The 19487-nt window shown below is 38.7% G+C and overlaps 1 protein-coding gene across 5 annotated transcripts in view; it reads left to right on the plus strand.

The window, feature by feature from the left end:
• Nucleotides 1–19487, plus strand: part of ube2o (ubiquitin-conjugating enzyme E2O) — a 56469-nt gene that overhangs the window by 17427 nt on the left and 19555 nt on the right. For 2 of the 5 annotated variants that reach the window (XM_041784651.1, XM_041784652.1), the window contains exons 2-5: nt 14596–14655; nt 15079–15189; nt 18299–18396; nt 18531–18594. In XM_041784651.1, coding sequence (XP_041640585.1) covers nt 14596–14655; nt 15079–15189; nt 18299–18396; nt 18531–18594 — 333 coding nt within the window. The other 3 variants (XM_041784653.1, XM_041784654.1, XM_041784656.1) reach the window with 3 other exon arrangements.

Here is a 19487-nt window from a genome sequence, read left to right on the forward strand (position 1 = left end):
GGCCTTTCAGCCCATGTCGGTACAGGACTCGTTTGACTGTTGATAATGACACACTCTTACCAGCTTCAGCCAGCATCTTCACAAGGTCTTTTGCTTTTGTTCTTGGGTTGAGATGCACTTTTCAGACCAAAGCACGTTCATCTCTGGGACACAGAACCCGTCTCCTTCCTGAGCAGTATGATGGCTGGACATTCCCATGGTGTTTATACTTGCGTATAATTGTTTGAACAGATGAACGTGGCGCATTCAGGCATCTGGAAATTGCACCCAAGGATGAACCAGACTTGTGCAAGTCCACAATTCTCTTCCTGATATCTTGGCTGATTTCTTTTGATTTTCCCATGATGTTACACAAAGAAGCAGTGTGTTTCAGGTGTGCCTTAAAATACAGCCACAGGTGTGCCTCTAATTAACTCAAATGTTGTCAATAAACCTATCAGAGGCTTCCAAAGACATGACACCATCATCTGGGCTTTCCCAAATTGTTTAAAGGCATGGTAATCTTGGTGTATGTAAACTTCTGACTCTCAAGAAAATAATAAAAAATTGTCTAAAAAAATCATTTTCTCGTTATTCTGGCATTTAGCAAATAGAAATAATTTTGGTAATCCTAATTGACCAAAAACAGGAAAGGTTTAATCTGATTTAATGTTAGACGGTGAGAAAAAAAAGTTTATGTGCCTTTTTATATAGTGTATGTAAACTTCTGGTTTCAACTGTATCTGTTCATGCCACATTATTTGCCAGTGGCTGATGTTTGCAAGGCTGGTACTGATGCCAATGTTAAAACAACGCAAAGATGCATCCTAGATGGAGAGTCCAAACAACAAAGGTTAAGCAGTTTAGATGTATTTCATTCTTGTTACACCAAGAACATCCATGCATAAAGCAATATTCACAAAGTTATTGTTTCAAGGGGTGGTGTTACAATCCAACCATCCATGGTCTTCCACTTATCCGGGCCGGGTCATGGTGGTTATGATTATTTTGTATCCAAACAATGGCTCCTGGGCCAACTGTGGCCTTTTTTCAATAAATTTGAGGTTATTTTTATTTAATTAGTGAACATTTTGTTTATATACATAAACAGGACACTCTTTTTATGGTAAGATTATTGGAAAGGTTAAAAAAATGGAATTCAAAAAAATGAAAACGGATAAAACATAATTTGGCAAAAAAATAAAACAGATCTCATAGGGCCCTACTAATAGCTGTGTTCATAACTCAAAATACAGTCCCACTCTTTGTGAAACGGTCGAGTCATTGCTCTTTGACCTGATTTGAGTCCTTGACTTCTTTAAACCTGATTTTAAGGCCGTGTTCACACCAGAGCTGTTTGATCCACTTTAAATGAACCCTGGCCCTTTTCCTAGTCCGGTTCATTTGGAGTGGTGTGAAAGTTCATTCGAACACTGTTTTTTTTGTTTTGTTTTTTTTAACCTATATTTTGATATGAGACTTACAGATGTACTTTTGGGTTGTAGAATTAGGATTGTTGGAATTATCTTATTGAATTCTATCTAGGGTTGTCCCGATCAGCATTTTTGGCCTCCGATCCCGATCCGATTTTTTTATATTGAATATCTGCCGATACTGAGTCCCGATGCGATACTCATAATTACCTAGATTACATTTTCAATTGTTACTACTAGATATCTCAAACTTATACCATTTAACTCAGTAAAAAAATAAAATAAAATAAAAACAATAAAATCACATTTTTGCTCAGAATGATGTAATAGCTCTCTTTCACTTTAATTGTCAAAAAAATAAATGTACATATTCACTTAGTGCATTGTTTAGTATTCAATCAGACAATCAAAATCAACTTAAAGTGGTCAGCTAAATGACCTGAGCAGTCAAAAAAGGGAACTCACATAACCTCAGATTCACTTATAGGTGGTGTAACAAAGTCAATAGTCACGATAACATATGAATTCAGTAAATGAATTTTAAATAATATAATTCCACTTGGAAGTTAACTTGACTCTATTAGTCACAACAAAAAAACGAACTCAAAAATGAATTAAAAACATCCAAACTACACTTTAAAGTGGTGTAAACACTTTAACTTGAATAGGATCAAAAACATATGAATCATACAGATTCAAAGCAACAATATTTTTTAAAATGTAGCAGCTTAATCTGAGATGTAAACCAAACATTAACACTACAGCTGTGAAAAAATATCGATACGGCAATATATCGCAATACTTTGACATCCAATACAATATCGATACTTCAACTCTTATCGATACCGATGTCATTGTTAGTAAAATATGACTTCCGCACCCCCACTGCAGTAGATGTTGCCGCTGCATTTCCTGTAGAAGCAGTCAGAGTGCATAGGTGAAAGAAGCAAACATGGCTGACAAAATCACAACACCTGCACAATTCAAAGCAGATGTTTGGAAGCATTTTGGCTTCAAAGTTAAAACAGGGAGCACAAACAGCGAGTTAGAGAAAGGAAATGTCGTCTTGCTGCCGTGAAATATAGCGGGAGCACCACCAATGTATTGTGTGATTTACATATACATCATTTCTATATTTTTCTTAGTTAACTGTGTAGAATATCGCGATATATCACAATTTCATGATATCGTGATATATCGTGATACTATCGTATCGTGACTCAAGTATCGTGATGCGTATTGTATCGTGAGGTTCTTGCCAATACTCACCCCTAATTAACACTGGAATAAAACCCAAATACTAGGCACTCTTGTAATTTCAGTCCAATTTCTAAAGCACAACTAGAGCTGCTACATCACTCCCCCTCCCCTCACTTATTTCTCAGAGACTCAGCAGTGACATGGGGCAAACATCTGAGCTCCAAATGTCTGTAGTGAAGCTAACGGCAGTGAAGTTGCTTTTCCTCTAGTATGCTATCACGTATTTTGTTGTACAGCTCAGGTAAAGCAGTGTCAGTAATGTAATGTAGAGACGGCAAGGCATAGCAGGGGTCCAAATTCTCAACCACAGAGTTGGGCTGATTGTCCAGAGTGATGAATTCTACCACTTTTTCTTTTTGTTGCCTTTTGCTCCCTCGAGGGTACTTGTCTTACCTCTTAAAGTCCAGTGTGTATCTTCGGTGAAGCTGCCTGTTGCTCTTGTAAAGTGCCCGTATTCCACTGCATGTTTTGATCAGAGATGATGGATCAAATTTGTAGTGTTAAACACATCTCTGCTGCTACCACCTCGTGAAACGGTCTTGTTACAGATGCTGCAAAAGGTCGTTGGACTGTTTTCGCTCTCAAGTTTGAAGTTTTTCCACACCGCTGACATTTTTAACACATGAAAGCTAATTTTGTTGTTACTGGCGCCTTTAGGGCCTGTCGTAAATTATGCTCCATTTACGGCAAATGACGTAAATGATTGGCTGAGCTGACCGGATCAAATTGCCGATCCCCGATCAATTAAAGATGCTTAGTATCGGCCCGATCCGACTCGGGATTGGGACATGCCTTATGATATCTTTCATTCACTTCATTCACATTCTAAATAAACACAAAAATTGTATTATTACCTTCGCCAAGGAGGTTATGTGGTCGGCAGGGTTTGTTTGTTAGTTTGTTAACAACATACCTCAAGAAGTTATGGACAGATTTTGATGAAATTTCAGGAAATGTCAGAAATGTCATAAGGAAGAACTGATTAGATTTTGGGAGTGATACGGATCACCGTCTGGATCCGGGAATTTTTTAAAGGATTCTTCTCTGTTGGGCTAATGGCAGAGGTCTGCGCTCTCCGAGTGCTTTTCTAGTTGCTTCCTGCTCCAATTTTTATGCACTGCAGAAATCATCCGTCACAAGCAGTTTTTTTCTTTTTTGCAGATGTTTACATTTGTAACGTTGCACTTGTTATGAAGGTCACAGATTATTTTTAGCTTTTGGAGTTTCTGCTGTGTCGAACATCTGCAGCAGCATGTCTGACAAATCCAAGCCTGCCAATAAATTCCCACTTGTACACTGTCTATTTACCACTCACAGGGTGGTGTCAGCAGCTTGTGTTTACAGTAAATCTAATATGACAGGGGCACAACATGACCATAGATCCTGATCTTTAAGAATTCTCCCCTGGAGCATCCTCTCCTACATCTCCTCGTTTTTTTCTTTTACTTGTTTCTTACCCAGTTTCCTACTTTCTCCTCCCCTCCATTCTGTTAACCACCTACTCCTCCTTTTCCTCCCCTCGTGTTGCCCTTCGTCCCCTCCTCCTCCCCTCTCATTGTCCCAGCAGACTGGTGTTGGAGAATGTTGACGTAATGATGTGGTGCTGACTGGATGATTGTCCAGCTCTTGCTCTGAGATAATGGATCTCATTTCAACCTCTCCCTCTGCAGACCGAGTACACATAGACATGTACACACAGAGACACAAACTGGAGAGACTCTGAAGTGACTTGCTTCTTTCTGCATCCATCCCACTAGCTCCCTTTACTCCTCTTCCTCTGTCTCTTGTCCTCTCATCCACCCGTTTTCCTCTGCAGTGTTGGCCCTGCCCAGTCTCTCTCTCCCATTCTCTCTCTCTCTCTCTCTCTCTCTCTCTCTCTCTCTTACCTCCCTCCTTCTTTCTTCTATCTCACTATCTGCCATGTTTTCTATTTCTGGCTCCTGCTTTTCCCATTTCCTCACCCTTTATCTCTCTTCTGGGATCTGTCTCGATCTCCCACTTGTTGGCTCGTGCTGCTGTCTCCTCTGTGTGCCTTGTTCACTGCTTATCTTTCCTTTTTCCCCCCGTCACACCCTGTCTACCTCTCCCAGCAACCCCCTTCCCCTTCACCATCTTCCTCGTTCGTTTCCCCGTCTGTTCCTTCATCTCTGTGATTGACTCTGGAGTATTTTTCATCCAAATCCTCATCCCCACTCTCTCTCTATCTTATGTTCCCTGCCCTTTCTTCTTCTTGCTTTTTTCTTCCCCATTTCTAGATGTATTCCACCCATCTTTGCTACCTTCTTCTATCCACTTGTGTTTCATCTATGAAACAGCAAAGCGAGGACACTGCTCTATAATAGACACTGTGTGGCCTATCATTACTCTTGTCATTCCCTTGTGGTCTCTCTGGTTTAAAAGGGCCTGCACCAGCTTTCTTTTTGACAGATCTGTGGCCCTTCCGGTGTGTCCCTATCAGTAGTCTTCAGTCAGACAGCATTGTCCTGCAGCAGTGGGGACACAGTGTGTCAGCATGTGATTGATTCATGTTAGCTGAGGTTGCAAAATTTGTAATTGATTTATGTTGTTTTAGTTTTTGCTGCCTTTCATTTAAAGGAACAAGCCAATATCTCCTATATTGATTTATTCTAAAAATGAGAAGGCAATAAAAGAATGGTTATTTGTGTTTTTCACTTATCAGTATTTAAAAATGGATCAATTTAGCAGCTAAGCCATTGGCTAGTGTGGTAACCTCATTCTTCATTTATCAGTAGTTCAGGAAGTGCAACATCATGTTGTCCCAGCGAGGAAACCAAACCAACAATAGGAGAGCAGCAGAGATGACGTGCTCTTATGTGTAAAATAATTCACACAAGTGTGATAGGTGAATAATGGATTGACAGCAGTAGTGGTTGTTGACATTTGAATTATGCAGTATGATGATGTTAACTTTTTCCAAGTCCTCCCTTAAAGCCTGAGAGTTTCTTTTTTCACACAAGAAGGATTTTCTGTTAAGTACCACTTAACACTGTTGTTCTTAACTGGTGGGTTGGGCCTATGGATGCACATGGTTAGGTAGCTAAACGGTTAAATTTAGATATCAAATTAGCAAGCACATGATTTACAAGCCTGGTAAAACTAATTATCTATCATTTTTATTGACACAGGCCTGAAATCCCAGTCAAATTCTATTTTAAAACTGTAATAAAGCCTCCCACCACTAGTAGCTGCTGTAGCGTCAGTTAATGGCCTTCATTTGCCAGATGTAAACATGAGAAGTTAGCAGTTAGCATGTCGTGGAAGCAGTGCTGTAAGGAAGTATTTCAAAATAGAAAACTGAAATAAAGTTGTCTTAGACTGTTAAGGGTTATACTTATAACTACTCAACTTAAGCGATGAATAATCAAACCCCCAGCTCAGCGCTAACTTCGCCCACTTCAGGAATTTGAAAAATGCACAAAAATTAGGCATTCTGGTACTGAGAAGAAGGAAGGAAAAAGGGCATGGTTTTCCAGATGAGGTGGGAGGGCAGGAGTGACGGTGATGTCCCCTAGCCAGAGAAAAATGCCTAGTGGCACAGAGGCCCACAGCACTACTGCCTCAGAGCAATCTTTTGAGGTTGAGGCTTTTACCCCTCTAGTGTCCCCTGAAGCAGGCAGTAGTGTTGTAGTGGACTGTGGTGGTCTTGAGGCCTATCTGCTTTTTAGCCATTGGCTCCAGCAACAGCATTTCTAAAGCCAGGGCTCTCTGAGTCCTGCTGATTAGAGGCAGTGACATTCTACCTTTTTATATAAAGTTTGCAATGTAGAAAGCTACCATCGGTGGGTTTTCTCACTGAGCCAATGCAAAAGCATGATTCTAAAGGTATTTCTTTAATTTTATGATTAAATCAAAATGGTGTTACAGATTAAAGGATGTGTATCAGAAAGGCCTCTTTAAAAGTCTGCTCACCTCCATGTGGATGGCTCAAATTTTTTCCAATTCCTCCAATTTCTAATGATGCCACAGCAGAGCTGTGAACAGCCCGAGGCTGAAGGCTGGGGTGCAGGATGTAGAGATGTGTGATGGCTTCACCTTCATTATCATAGATGGTTATCTATTTATATCATTTGGGGACAGATTGTGCACCTGTTGTGACTAAACAACTCATGTTTGTTTGGGTCGGCTGTTGTTTTTGTCGATCAGTTGTCTTGTAAACTTTCTCATCTTTCAGTATCATCCCTTTGCTGTCTGTCAGAGCAGATACAGGCGTGGCCCCGAGCCGCAGTCCTCTGCAGTGTCTCTTTCTCCCCCTCTTCCTCCTCCTGGTGCTGCACCTGATTTGTGACTTGTGTTAATTAGGGCGGGAAGTCGAAGCGAATACTGTCCTCCATCGATCCTTGTAATCAATCTGGCCCCTTCTCCCTTATCAGCCTCTATAGAAAGGCAGCCAGGGTCGTGTTCTAACCAAGCGGAAGGTGTCACACGGACATAAACACACACACACACATCCATTCATGCACACAGTAATGCCAACATCATCTTCTTTTGTTGTCTGACTGTTTGTCGACCACCTCCTCTCTGCCTCTCTTCTTAGCATCACCACACAAGCCATAGCAACAGTCAGCTGCTCTGTAGTAACCCAGCTGATCATTTTGCAGTTAGTGTTTGCATTAAAGCTGCCATTCAGGAAGACGCCTTCATATGACGCAACAAACTACATTAAAGATGACAAATGCTTCATCTTTTTGACTTTTTATCTCTATGATCAATGAGGTAGCACTGTTGTCCCTTCTCTCTTGTAGTGATTTGCTTTCACTGCAGAAATCAGAAATGGTGATGTTTGACTCGGTAGCAAAGTACTGGCAAATTGAATTTTCACTAGTCAGAACAGAAGTGCTGTATGAAGGCCAACTAGTTATTATAATCAAAGCTGATTTACAAGCAGTTTCACATTCTGATCATAATCTGACATGGTAATAAATGTCCTGTTGTGATTTTCAGTTGTGTGTGTCAGAGAGTAAGACCTAAGGTGTTATATTACTAGTAATGCTCTCTCTATTTCAGGGCGCTAAATAGAATTGATCCAAACATTCTGGTTTTAAACTGAGGAGGAATTAGTTACTACAGCAGCACACTGCAGCGCGGTGCACTGAAGGAATATTAATGACGAGTAGCGTGTATGTGCTTCTTTGGGAAAAAATGATGTGTACTCCTTGTGTTCTTCAAGCTAAAAGGTTTAAATGGGGAGGGTGTGTGTGCCCTCAGTGGCAGACATGGGGACCAGACAGGTTGCTACTATATCGATTATTAGGGAACATGGCGAACAATGAATCCTACAGGCACACACAATGGCTCTTCCTCTCCCAGAATCCAGTGGTGTAGAGTTACACTGAGATAGAGTGTGGTACGTCTGTGTATGTGGGCCTGAATGTTGCTTAGATCATTTAAAATAATATAATGTTTGAAAAGAATGAGCTCATGGACATGTAATAGGGCTGGGGCTTAAAATTTAAATCACTCTTTTGTTTCTTTGTTTGTTTGTGTTTTACCCTTTATGGTAGTGGTATCATAGAGTGGTATTACAAAAATCTTCATCTTCATCTTATGTAATGTTCAACACATAAAAACAATAAATCACTCTATATTATAACCAGCACAAAATAGATGAATTCAACGAGGGGGAAATGATTTTGAAAGAAATATCTAATAGCTATTTTGGCTCATAAAGCAAATTTGCTATTAATTGCCATATCAGAAGGGATGATCATTTTAATGTTATTCTCATTTTGATCAAGAAAAACATACACGTGAAAAAGTAAAAGTATGATTTTTGTTAACCATACTAAAAAAAAAAGCTTGAATGTACGCATAATGTGTAGACCATAAAGTCTCTGCTGCAGTTTTTTTTTTTATCAAACTGTCATTTTGACACATTTCAAATTGCCTTTCAATTGCAATTGAAATTGAAATTGCATTTCAACTGCGATTTGACAATCACAGCAGGTCATATTGCGATTTAATCTAATGTGTTAATTTGCCCAGTCCTACAGCAACTCAGACGTTCAATCGTTTTTGCATAACGTCCACATTCCTGTCCTGGATGTCATCACTAAATGCATGAATATATGTGAGTTAAACCTGGCACAGCCTATGGACAACTTTATTTCCATTTTACAGATGAAAATAGTGCTATCTTGTTAAACACATACCCCACTTGTTTGAATTATCGTGGACTTAAAACAAGTGGTGCATCAGTTAAAATATACTTCTTTATATGGATATTGGATTTCTGTATATATGTTGCTGTTAATACACACATTAAACTTGGAGAGGAAAGAACGTGTTTTACCTTATTATTGTGCTTCACATGAATTACACTGACTCAGACACTGGTTTGTTGCCTGGCTGCTCATTTATATTGAAGCGAAACATCCTGATGATCTCCGACTGAGCTGTTGTCAGTCATGATATCACTTTACTAAAAAACAGCTGCATCAGTTATGCCTTGTATGTACACTAAAACACAGAGACTTACTTGTGGCAGTCCTTGTATGATCAGTAAATGTTTGATCACTGATAGAAGAAACGAATATGTGATTTAACATGAGTTACATTCAGAGTTCTCATATCATCCTTTTATTTGCTTAAAATGGACTCATGCATGTATTCAGTTATTGTAATGACCAAAGTAGAGAACTCATTCTTCATCCTAATTTTATGATCTGCATTAGCCTTTATTCATCAGCCATCTTTCAGTCTGCCAACATTTTGTGCTGCTTCTGTTTTCCTCTGTTTGGAGAAAACTCGGTGAAAGTCTCAAACCCCTAGCCATTACTTAACATGCAGTAGGCCTCCATGGTTTTAATTTCTTTGCTCTCTTTATTCCTAATTACGTTCTCCTCCTCTCCCTCCATCTGTCTCTGCCCAAACTCAGAGGCTCTGGATGGTGCTTTGCTTCCTCTTTGCTGTGTTTTTGCTGCCAGCAGAGCAGATTGTGCTGTAGCTTGTAGAGTGAGAGCCCAGCCTCCCGCAGGTAACTTTTTATTCAAGTTATCCTATCCATTATATACACTGATTATCCCGTAAGGGGGGTGCGGGGCTCGAGCCTGTCCCAGCGGTCATTGAGGGTGAGAGAGAGGGGTGGTGGTGGTTGGGGGATAACTCTTGACTCTTTGTTGGTTTATTTCAGAGGCAGTCAGCCTGTCACATAAAAACACACCTATGAGCAATTTGGAGTCACCAGTTACTGTCAAGAGTGTGACTTCGGTTTGTGGCTGTCAGCCAGGGTACAAGGAGAGAACCCAAAAAAGATATAAGGAGAATATGTTTTGTGTCATGTGAAACTTTTTTCTTGGCCTCCCTCTTGGACAAAGCATCACTTTTGTCAAGTATGTGAAAAAAACATTTCTCCTGCTTTCATTAAATAGTCAGATTTATCAGTTATTGTGAATATTTGCTGAGGAAATGTCAACAAAGGCTGTCTCTGCAGTGTGCTGTCAATTACTGAATCTGACACCTACCCTGCTGCTCAGATTGGCTGGGGATTATAATAACATAACTTTTTTTTTTTAAAAAAGACTCATTGCACACAGACCTGCTATAACCCACTGTTTTCTTTTCCATGCTGTTCATCTGTTTGTCATTTAAAATAGATTTTAAAAATGGACAATGTTTATGCTGATGATCATTTTTTGGTTCATAAACAGGCATCAGTTTTTATTTCAGTCTGTTTCATAACCAGCTGAAACCTTCCGACAGGAGCTTTAATTTTCCTCTTTACTTGCCACAACAAAATATGGTATAACTAGGAGACAAATTTACAGGACACATTGACTGAAGTAGCCTTCTTTTTTGATGACATTTTATTCCTATTTTTTGCTCAGGATGAGATGTTTGTGTTTGTAAGCCAGTACAATATGTCATTAAAACAAGCCCCCCCTCTGTGAGGAAATCTTATTTTTTGATTTGTGGATTTTTACAGCAAGTTGGGTAAGAAGTATCTGACCATTTTCCTTAAAGAGAGTTTAAAAAAGAAGCTGTTTAAAAGTAAAAATCCTGTTTTTAATTAGACCAAAGTTATAACCCTCTACATTTAGTCTAATGGGATCAGTGCGGCTCAGACTGATGGCTCAATTTTGTGACTGACTCACTGTTAGAGAAACGACACTGTGGTGTGAAATTCTGCTCTGTCACTCTGTTAATCATGAATAAGTCTCAGAGTCAATGAAGTGTTTTTCTGATGGGATTTATAATGCGCCTCAGTGCCTAAGTAATTATAAGATGGAAGTTATTGAGCTGATTTATACAGGGTTTGTACAAGGGTTATGCTTTTTTACCACTGTGTGTGTGTGTTTCCTAACACTACGGTAAAGGTTTGGAAAAGACATTTTATTCTCACTTGTCAAGTTTAGCATCAAGGTCATTCTTGACTCTTGGAATGGTAGTGACAAACTCAACTCAACTAAAACTTTTTTATTATTACCATTTTTTTTTTTTAAGCAGTTTGTTTGCTGATTAGTCATAGAAGTTGTTCAGATGTCACTTGTCTTGTCAGGACTGTGTGGGTTTGGTTTAATCATGTTGGTTTGCCATTAGAGCAGAAACATAAGCAGTAGCAGCTGTCAAAGTGTTTAATCAAATCATCTCAAATTTCTAACTGGTATTTATAAAGCGATGGCAATTTTTGCTCCTAAAGTCAGGTTGACTTTATAGTGACAGAGCATGGCCTACTTTTGCCTTATAGACCTGGTATGTCCTTTTGAAGGTGCTGCAGCCTTCCATGTGCATGTTTTGAAGGCTGATTATGTCACAACAGTGCATCTAAGGCTGCCCCATTACAAAGGCGTCATAAAATGTAGCCGACAAACAGGCCTTCTGTCCCTGTCCAACAGAGGATAAACCCAGTGTATCCTTTACCGCTGAGCAAATCCCAGGATTCATTGTGCACCATTTTTGCAGGGCACAGATCAGTTGTATTTCTCCAAAAACCAACACACAGACAGTTAAAAGTGGCAGGAGGGGCATCTTTTACTGTAATTTCCAGTTTAACACTAGTCTCTGTTCGGGATGCATCGATCCACTTCTTTTTCCGTTCCGATTCCGATATATATAGAATTTTTTTTTAAACAGTTATTATTGTTGTTGGTATAATGTGTGAGGTTACAAGAGGCTGTAGTAAACCGCCCAACTCCTCTTATTAAAAAGCAACAAAAAAAACAAACCTGAAAATAAATTCAATTTAAATGTATTCCATACAAATTTATTTGAAAACTACTAAAAAATAAATATCAACATTATCCAAAAAACAACAACTGAGTATAAGTTATAAACAACAATTTTACCCTAAGTTATGTTATTTACTTACTCTAAATAGCATAACTCAAGTAGGTTAAACTACCACTTTAACAGTCAGTCAAACTAATTACCTATCATATTTTATGAACATGGTCTTGAAATCCCTGTCTATAATCCTCTTTTAAACTATAATGAACTCCCTGCCACTAGAGACAGCTGTAGCTTCAGATAATGGCTGCAGCCTTCCTCTCTGACCCTTCACCGGATATAAACAAGCTTAGCCGGCGGTGGCTAAGCTTTTAGCATCTCGTAGGAAGACCCCAGTACGACCGTTTTTCAAAATAGTAAATGGAAATAAAGTGGTATGTGGGGTGTCGAGGGTTAAGCTCACATATGACTACTCACCCGAAGTGAAAAGAGGCCAAATATAAAAGCACGATATTAATCTGCAAAGAGGAACGAAGGTGCTAGCAGCGCTAGCTTTCAATGCTAGCGCCCCCCGTTATCAGGCTAACGTCAAACCCACTCTTCTTTGTGTCCTCTCATCTTTAGACTATTTTTGACTATTCTAAATATAGATTTACGTTTAATCGACTACGTTTATACCGCGCAGAACGACCCCAACTAATACTAGCTCAGTTACACACAGACTATCTCGCGTTAGACTGCGGTGCATTCATGGTCTACTGCAAACTGTAGGATGAATTTGGATCGGCGCCATCAGTCAGATATTCGATCTATTAATTACGTCCATATTGGACCCGATACCAATATTGGATCGGATCGGGCCCATCCCTAGACTCTGTCATGGTGTCTGTTGCTCTGCGTTATAATTTATGATGTTGGTAAATGCTCCCCAAATTTTCCAATTTGGCTACGATATTAATAACACATTATTAAAAAAACATTCTTTTCAAGGAGGAGCATCAAGCTACATGCTTGATGCTGTGCAAAGTGTGCTCCTGGTGAGTAGAGCATTCACTTCCACACATACCTGGATATTTTTAAGTTCAATGGCAATATTCAATGCATTTCTTGTTATATCTATTCTGTAAGAAAATAAAAACATTAAGCTCTCACTCAAATCCACATAAACCAGACCAGCTCTCGCAGACCTCAGTGAACATTTTTAGCAGTAATTCTCTTACAAAATAATTCGACTTGACAACTGGTATCAGGTCAGTCCTTTTCAGGAGCTTTATAAACCATCGTACTCCACATTTGTAAAAGGGACTGTCTTCAGCAATATGATGCTCCACAGCTTGCAAAATGTCACCCATCTTTTCACCTTTTTGTCATGTTTCACTGTACTGTTTAATGTTGCAGAGTGATTGTTTAACACACTCTTCGTACTGCACTTTGTGCTGCTGTTGTAAATGCTGGAAGGGATTTGTTATGCTCGAATCTTTTGATGTTTTTGGCACTTGCTACAGAAAACATTGTTCTTCTTCTGTCATCACTTTTACAGTATCTTCATACAGGCAGTGATGCTCCTGCTGGAAACAGACACTCTCTGAGGGCATTTATCACAAACGCAATATAACATATCTTCTCTGTATATAACATACAGAGCAGATTATTTTGGTGGTGATTAAAGTAATACTTTGGCTGTTTTCAAGAACTCCAGGATACTGCTTTAACATAATACTGCCCACTCCTACTCTACGTCTATTTACTGATTTTGTGAGACAGTTTACAAAATGTCGGGGTGGGGTTTTCATCAAAACCCTACTCAGAAGTGGTTGAGAGTTGCTGATGTCTGACGGTAGCTAACCTTTTCATGACATCTTGATTTCCCTGGAAATTTGAATGATGTTCCCCCAGATGTCTACTGTCCCTATTTTTAAGTTGTTTCTAGTATCAGTATAACATTGTTTGAGCATTTGACCTTCCCACTGTGACCATAAAGACACAGCCTAATGGCCACTGTTTAAAAACAGTTGTTTTTTAATGGTAATTTATTTTAAAATGTCTCTAATCAAATAAATCCCCTTCTGAACCATTATTAAACTGTCATTCCATTGAGAACACTCGTAGATCCGAACTGTGAGAAGTAATAGTAGGTTAATCTCTGTTTTGGTCGGGGTGTTTGATAACTGGTGTAGTGACACAGCAGAATTTAGCTCTGAAGAACAAGATTTTCCTCCGGGAGCTCAGCCTGTGCCAAGTTTAGCTCAGCGACTCTTGTTTTCTGCCCTCTGTCTCTCCGGGCATGTAATTCTTCATCGATGCTGGTGTGATGTCGTCTGTCCTTCTGTAGTTACAGAGTATAATTTTAACCTGATTTGATTTCAGTGTTTTGATTAATAATCCATATGTTTTCTGATTCCTGCTGGATTCTACTGTTTGCATTATAAAATTATCTGATCTGCTCTCAGGGGGCTTTACAGCTCTGCTGACTGTGCATTCTTCATGGCTCTGAGCAGGGACACGACAAGGCCGTGACAAATCATATCAGTAATGCTGTCACACTCTAAGTGTGACTGTGATTTATGCGACGTTATGAATTTCCAAGTTCTTCTCTAGGGTTCCTCACAGGGTCACTGATGTGTGCAGGAAAATTATCATATATCAGTAAGGAACAGCAGCTTCTGTTTTTGTAAGGTTTTCAAAATATGAGATCAAACAGGCGCCTGTATCTAAACTTCTTTTCTTCTTCCTTTCTCAGCTGAAACTTGAAGATCGATCTATAGTGATCAGAGACATTGTGCGCCGAAACAATTCAAATGTAAGTAAATCATGTAAGTAAATCCTCTGTATAAATCGACTGTTCTTGGCACTCATGTCTTTTTGTCCTGCTATTTCTACCTTTTTTTCAAATCAGTCTCTCTCTTTGTCAGTCATGTCACTGCTCTGATCAGTTTGCTGCATCAGGCATGACCAGAATGTCATAACAGGCTGAAACTCACTGAGGCCTGAGAGGAGACTCTTGGTATTAAACAAGAGCAGATAATCACAGTCTGAGTAAATACAGCATTGCTGGGATTCATTTTGTTTGAAATTGAAATTATACTTTGTACACATACCCATAAAACACTGATGCCTTTGGACCAAAGTGTAGCGATCCCCTGGTGCTATGTTGACAGTTAGAAAGCAATAAAAGTAATGATAAATGTAATGATGTGACTATTTTATCTTTCTTGCATTTCAGGATAACCAGTGTGGTATTGTTACCAACATTGACATCGAATGTGCAGTGAAACTTGTAGGAACAAACTGTGTTCTGTATCCAGTGAACAGCAAAGACCTGCAGCACATCTGGGTAAGAGATTGTCATATTTATATTCTAGGGATACGCTGAAGCATCTGTATCAGCTGATATTGGCCCTGTTGACAAATATCAGCTATATGCAAATGATGAACAGATGTTAGTAGCTATTTTGTACCATTGGCATCCAATAAATTAAAAGGCACAGTGTGTAAAACTGGGAATTGCGCGCTCAGTTGGGCTGTACGGGAAAACAGAAAATTGCTGTCTACTCTATGAGAAACAGATTAAAATGGGGGAAAACTGACTAATGTCCACTTAAATTCAGGGATATTTGGATTTGACAGAAATCCACTCCATTTCTGAAGAAGCTGTGGACCGTGATCATTGATATGTGGTCATAGATTGCGTATCCTGACATTATATGGACCTGATTTTGAATACACAAAGCAAAGCCTGAAGGCACACCTCCGCACGGTTCATCAGTGATGGATGTGAAACCCAATTAACATCCAAAAGTTTTGTTAATATGAAGCTTTATATCGGTTGTGTCTCTGTATTTCAGTGTTTGGTTTACGTCTTACTTTAGCTTATCTGTAAGCTTATCTGCCCCGGGGTTGTTAAAATTCAGGGTGTAGCCTATTTCAAAACGAGATCACCGTTCCCCAGCTGTCTTACTTAATCTGCTTAACCCAAGGTTAGCCATGATTGTATTTTTAATGTGACAAATTCACACAGTGTCATCTCTCAGCTTTCGCATTATGTTGTATAAACCGTTAGCATTGGATATGTTCAATTCATGAAGGATTCAAGGCAATAACTTCAGTTTTACCTAAACAGAAATCACATTAATTCACAACGGCTATTTTATGTGATTTGTGATAAAATGTTGATGGACTTTTCTTTGTCCGTCATATAAAACCTGCCATGGTATTCATCCATCACGGGACTATCTGAAGAGCAATAAAACATAATTCATTGTCATTTAATGCCTCTCAGCTTAGATTTTCTTTTCAGATGCTTGATCAGCTGAAATTTAAGGTCTTAAATTTTCTTCAAAAGAAACTTGACATGATCAGACAAATTCACCTAATTGGATAGATATTTTTGTCTCTCATATGTACACTGAACAAAAAAAACCCCACTAGATATCTGCATTTTGAGTAAGTTTGAGCTTCTAAACTCTCCAGGATGCCGCTGTCGTTTTGGTCCGCACTGGTAGTGTGGAGCTTACCCATGTGTCCTGGAAAACCTGGAAAACAGTTGACAGATTTTCCAGTCATGGAAAAAGAGAGAAAATGCAATTTGTGTCCAGGAAAATGTTTTGCTTTTCTGGAAAATCTCTTAATCGCTCTTCTCATTTCATATTACATGAATAATGATAATGGTGAATATTTTTCACAAAGCATTTTAAGTATAGGGCCCAAATTGCTATGAAAAGAAATACATACAATGATGGCATACAGAGTATTAAACAAGATATATAAATCAGAAATAGAGGTGCATAGTAGGGATGGGTAAAAATATTGATTAATCGATGCATTGCCATATTCCCCCACCAATTCAATATCAATTCCGCAAATCCTCTGAATCAATTCACCTCCTGGCCAGTGGGGGTTGCTGTTCGTGTGCTTTGCGTTGTATGGACGGAGGCCGCACTCGACCAAACAACAACCAACCGTAACCATGTTATGTGAGGTTTATCATAATTTCCAAGAGGAAAGAAATATTATTTAAGTTAACATGCACTTTACTTTTTCAGTTTTTATACAGAACTGGCATGTTTTTTGCTTTTGTACTCCTTATGCACAAATAAGTTATTATCGTGCAAATTTTTATTTTCAGATGTTTTATTGTTAGAAAATGTGAGGTGACTTACCACATATGTTCACATGGGCATGAAATTTTTCTATAAAAAATTGTCAACAGGTTATTTGTGTATTTCTACTATTTGCTGAATCAACATTGAAGCATTTAAGTCAATATCAAATCAAATCGCAACCTAAAGAATCAAAATCGAATCGTGAGGTTCTTAACAATACCCAGCCCTAGTGCATAGTATTATTTGTATCATATTGGTATTGGCAGATAATAGCTTTAAAAGGGAATCAGCGGTACTGGCCAATAAGAACATTTCTGCTGATATTTATAACTGTTATTTTGTGTCTAAAAATCTGCATACATAAGCTGTAAATCTTGGATGAAAAACAATTAAGTCTGTGGAGTTTCAGGCTGGACCAACAAACTCACATCAGCTGAAGTCTTTTTCTTTGTTCATCATCATTCCTTACACTTTATAGTGTGTTTAAAAGAATGACATTTGTAATTTTTTTTCATCCTCTAACTTTAAACTGTGTGTTGTAAGGATTGAAGTTTTAGGTCTGAACCACAGTTAAATCAGTTAAATATTGGTATCGGGTAAAATTAATTTAAAAGTATCAGCATATTAGAAATTTGCAGAAATTCCATTATTGTGCACCCCTGATCCAAAATTATTGTAAAATAATTAAATGTCCAATGTAAAAAAAAATGTCCATTATTGTAAAATACATTGACAGCATAAAGGGTTTACACTTCTGCAGGTGTTTGTGAATTATTATTTCATAATCATGTAACAGTTTATGGTTCTAGCCAAAGACTGACTGAGAAGTCATCACTCAAAAATGTCTTTTTATTTAGGCAAGGGTTAAGGTTAAAGGACATTTTTGAGTTCTGACTTCTCAGTTTAAGACAGTCTTGTTTGTTTTGCAGCTTAAGGAGTTTATTGTTGGGAGTTTGCTCCTTTTTCACTTTCCTTCTAGCCAAAGACTGCACTTCACTTTGAATCAGACCTGCACAGAAAGAAGCATAATATTGGCATAAAGGCACAATGTGTTCTAGTTATACATGGTAATGTGACAATGAAAATGTCCTAGAAGTGAACTCCTTCATCGAGTGGGTCTCCTGCTTACTGTGTGTGAACACCTAATTTACAAGTCGTCTACAAGAATAGTTCCTAAAAGAGAAATCTAATATGAAGCTTTATTGAATCCTTACTTTATTAATTCGGAAATTGGACACCTTTATACATTTGGAGGCTGGGCCAAAGTAAAAACATCTGTAGTTCCTATTTTTTTGTGTAATAGTAATATTGTTTGTTTTTTTTTAATTCCTGTTTTTTCAGTCTTTTATGTACGGCGACTACATTGCCTACGACTTCTGGCTGGGGAAAGTTTACGACCTGACTAATCACATCATCCTCAAGCTCTCCAATGGAGCCAGGTAGACTTTGTGTGTTTTTGTGTGTGCATGGCGAGTACAGTGGCTAAGAGTTTGAGTGTGTGTCTGCATGCTGGCACACATTAATCCAGGCTAAATCCTGTGACTGTTAGCCATTGTTCTCTCTGTCCCTGCAGGTGCTCCATGAGCGTGGAAGATGGTGCCAAGCTTTACGACATCTGTCCTCATGTCAGTGACTCGGTACGTAGACACCAGCGCTCACCTGTCATGTTAGGTTCATCCTCACTGAACAGGACAGGGGTTAGTCAACAGAAATCCCTGTTTTTTTGTCTGCAAATGTGGCATATTTGTTTTATCTTACAAGCAGAGATCCTTGGTCCATTGATGTTACCATCTAGCCACTAAATCTGACATTCTTAAGTTACCTTGATGTTTTTTTTCTCATCCTGATTTGAAAAAGCACTGAGTATATTCTTTACTTTTGAGTAAAAAGTTGGATGAGTGATTGCATTTTAAGTCAAACCAAGAGTTTTTCTAAGCATTTCACCCCCTTTGTTCCTTTCATTTGTTTCCACTCAAACTCTAGACTTAAGAAATTTTTTCAACACACTCATGTACAGAAAACTGTTGCATATGCATCATATGCAGTATTAGATGCTGTGAAACTCAGTTTGATCTGAAACCAATCATTATCTGCTAGTTTTTTACGAAAAACTTTTTTTTTTTAAATAAGACACTTGAAGTCACCAGGCTGATCACTAGGAGTGGGAGAAAAAATCAATACAGCATAGTATCTTGATATTTTGTCTGGTAATATATATCATATCGTCCACCAAGTATCGATTTTTTCAAATTAATTGCTAATATGAACTGAAGTCTGTGACAATGAAAAAATGAAATAAATGCAACAATAAATTGTTTGTCCAGTGAGGTCAGCAGAGGTGATGGTCATACAGCAGGAGAAAGTTAGTTCAACATACATGGCAACACAAGGGAAAGGACAATTGGGAATGCAAGCAGGGCATGAATGACACGGACATGACACAGGAGGTTTGCAAGAAGTGCTACATAAAAATACTAGAAAAGCACTCGGAGAGCGCAGACCTCTGCCATTAGCCCTATATCCCAACTGT

Source organism: Cheilinus undulatus, linkage group 4 (assembly GCF_018320785.1).
Source record: "Cheilinus undulatus linkage group 4, ASM1832078v1, whole genome shotgun sequence".
NCBI lineage: Eukaryota > Metazoa > Chordata > Actinopteri > Labriformes > Labridae > Cheilinus > Cheilinus undulatus.